We start from the raw sequence: 2,925 nt of genomic DNA, 5'->3' as shown, positions 1-2,925 counted from the left end.
ATGTTTTGAAATTCTTGTGTATGTAGAAGGCAGACAAGACTTTTCTTTTACATCTATGCTCTTTTTGCAACCTTGCCTTCTGGGCTCATCACTGTCTAGTGACATGGTTAGGACAGAGTTCAAAGCTGAAGTCAACTTGTAGCAGTGTCTTGTCTCTGGGAATCAAGGGCTGGGTAAAATTCTTTCCAGTTAATACCAGAGTCATCAAGGTTATAGTAACTTTTCTAAGTTATGGCAGTCCCTTATGATATTTGGCTGTCATCCTCTGCACCCAGCGCTATTCCTTATCCTACTTTTGTTTGCAGATAAGATGGTCACAACATACAAGGAAGAGCCTTTGCTTCTGCCACCAGGGGATAGCTTGAAATACCTTCACCATCACTGTCCTAAGCTGCCTTTGACCTACATCACCCTGTCCACAGTGTCAGTATCTCCTGGCACTGAAAGAGCAGAATCTCTTGGTCCTTCGAGTATTTGGTTGGGTTACATAAATCTCCCCCGAATGAGGAACAGCTGACTTAGGCAAGGGCCCTTGTTTGGTTTTCCTTGAACTATTAACAGGGAGATAAGGAGATTAGCTGAGTAAATGTTCAGCAGGCCAGAGTCCCCGCAGAGGATGGCCTCTGTGATCGAATCTTGTCATCTTGTCACATCCTTTCTTTGGATGTTTCCCTTCTGGTTGAAGTATGGATAGAAGAAAAAAGATAGAAGGTCCCTGATACTGAAATGCAAAGTGTAGGAAGGCTTGGCTTTGGGTTAACTTCTGGGGAGACTTTGTTTGCATATTTGCATGAAAATAGGAAGGTAAGTAAAACAGGCTTCCCGCTTTGGAGGAAGGTGGTATCTGTGAAATGGACGGGACGTTCTGGCTGGACCAGAGCAGAGCGGGAACTATTGTAGGCTCACCACAGTGTCTGGACAATCCTGATAGGCTCATTCCTTGAGACTCTGTGCGGTGCCCACCACTATGCAAAAGTGCTTGGTCTGTACACTTGGCCTGTATGACCTTGTGTCATCCTCACCACAGGCCTGAGAAGTTGGATTGTATTTTTTATGATCACTTTACAGATGAGAAAATGGAGGGTTAGGGAGTCAGTGTGTTGTCCAGAGTTGCTGTTTGCAAGTTGCAGGGACTGGATAGGAATCCCTCTGGGCTTAACCCCAAAGCCATGAGTGCTGCTTGCTCTTCACCACCTAGGGGAGTGGTTCTCTTCATGGCTGTCACCTCTTCTTTAATGTCACAGGTAACCCTTAGAATATGAGGAAACCTGGAGTTATAGCCTTTCTGTCCAAACATGAACAGGCCCTTGGGTTAAGAGCCCCTGGCCCAGAGCACATTTATCTCAATCCTCATAAGCAATACCCATGAATGATTGTCCTAAACCAAATGGTGCCAAACTGAATCCCAGAATCCAGCCGCAATCATCCTATTTGGAAGAAGCTCGCTGTAAAGAAGAGAGAGGAGAGCAAGGTGCCCTAGTGGATAGGGCCTCGTTGTTTTGAAGCATGACAGCATAATAACAACACACCTGAAGGTTCACGGCGGACATCTAACACCAGTCCGTTTGTCTTTAGGTGTTGTTGAGGAGCTTTTGAGCTGGCAGAGGAGGTGAAACTAACAAATGTTCGGCAAACTGATGAGAGGAGAGTAGCAGAGGGGACTAAGAAGAGCTAGACTAGAAAGGGGGCTGCAGGTGTGAGGAAGGGGCTTGGGATGGGATCCTGGCGGTGTGGGCTCTACTCCCAGACTGCCGGCTGGCTCCCTGAGTGTCCTTCATCAGCCACTTTAGTTTCCTCCTTGGAGCATTAAGGAATTGTTTTAGCATCTTCCCATGGCCCCTCTGTGTCTCTGGGGTGAGGCTGGCAGTGGAAGATGAACTGATGGTGATCAAGGACTTGCTCCAAGCCGGGTTTCTGTACATGGTCCAATCTAGACCCTTCTCATCACTTCTCCAAGGTTGATGCCATGAACTGTGTTTTCTAGATGATGTTAAATCGGTTAAGAATTGCTATCTGATGCCAGGTTTTCATCTCTGTCATAAATTAGTCTAGAGGAGGCAGGAATCTGGGACGTGGGGAATGGATAGTCAAGTTTGGGATGAAGTGCTGTGTGGGTAGAGTCTCCAAATTACTTAACAGAGTTAACGTTTCTCTTTTTTTTTTTTTTTTTTTAATTCTCGGTTTTAATAGGCCACTTTCCAAATAAAGCCATGCCCTCTGCAGGAACACTTCCCTGGGTTCAGGGAATCATCTGCAATGCCAACAACCCCTGTTTCCGTTACCCGACTCCTGGTGAGGCCCCTGGGGTCGTTGGAAACTTTAACAAATCCATGTAAGTACCATATCAGGTTTCCTTTCAATTTGTCAGTTAATATTTTTCCTTCCCTTCTTGTTCTCCAGAGAATTTTGAATGGTTGAATCTGAGTGAAGTTGCTTTTGTAAAAGTCATGTGATCAAGTCTGCAGAATGAAGGGAGGGAGAATTGCCACTGGCATTTAATATCGTGGGCCCTTACTTAGGTGCATTTTAGGAGTAATGATGATATGTAGCCATCAGCTGTGTCTTTGGGGGCTGTTCCTCCAGTTACTGGCATGTAGAGGAGGGAGATGAGGCACACTGGCCCCATCTGCTAATCAGTCTGCTCATCCAGCAGACATTCCTTGTGGGTCCGAATCAGCTGGTTCTAGGAGCCAAGGGGCAGAGACCCATGCTGGAAGGGTCCTTGCCCTGGAGGAACTTACAGCCAAGGCCAGGAGAGTTCTGTCCTCTCTCCTTCAGATCCCCTCTGTCACTGCCCTACCACACTGCACGTCTGTGGGTCTTTCTCTTCCTGGCTGTAAGCTCCTCGAGCCCAGCAGGATGTTGCTTTCTCTGTGTTTGTATTCTTGGCTATTGGCTTCAATACCCAACATAAGTATGGGCTTA

At 46.6% G+C, this 2,925-nt stretch overlaps 1 protein-coding gene across 3 annotated transcripts in view; it reads left to right on the top strand.

Annotated features, from left to right (window-relative positions):
* The window catches only part of ABCA1 (ATP binding cassette subfamily A member 1), a 136,239-nt gene that overhangs the window by 38,561 nt on the left and 94,753 nt on the right, over positions 1–2,925 (top strand). For all 3 annotated transcript variants that reach the window (XM_023510515.1, XM_003785197.3, XM_023510516.1), the window contains exon 4: positions 2,191–2,332. In XM_023510515.1, the coding sequence (XP_023366283.1) occupies positions 2,191–2,332 (142 nt within the window). The remainder of the gene's footprint in view (positions 1–2,190; positions 2,333–2,925) is intronic.

The sequence above is a fragment of the Otolemur garnettii genome, unplaced genomic scaffold (genome assembly GCF_000181295.1).
Source record: "Otolemur garnettii isolate 467f Iridium unplaced genomic scaffold, OtoGar3 scaffold00014, whole genome shotgun sequence".
Taxonomy (NCBI): Eukaryota; Metazoa; Chordata; class Mammalia; order Primates; family Galagidae; genus Otolemur; species Otolemur garnettii.
This window is presented reverse-complemented; position numbering and strand designations above follow the sequence as displayed.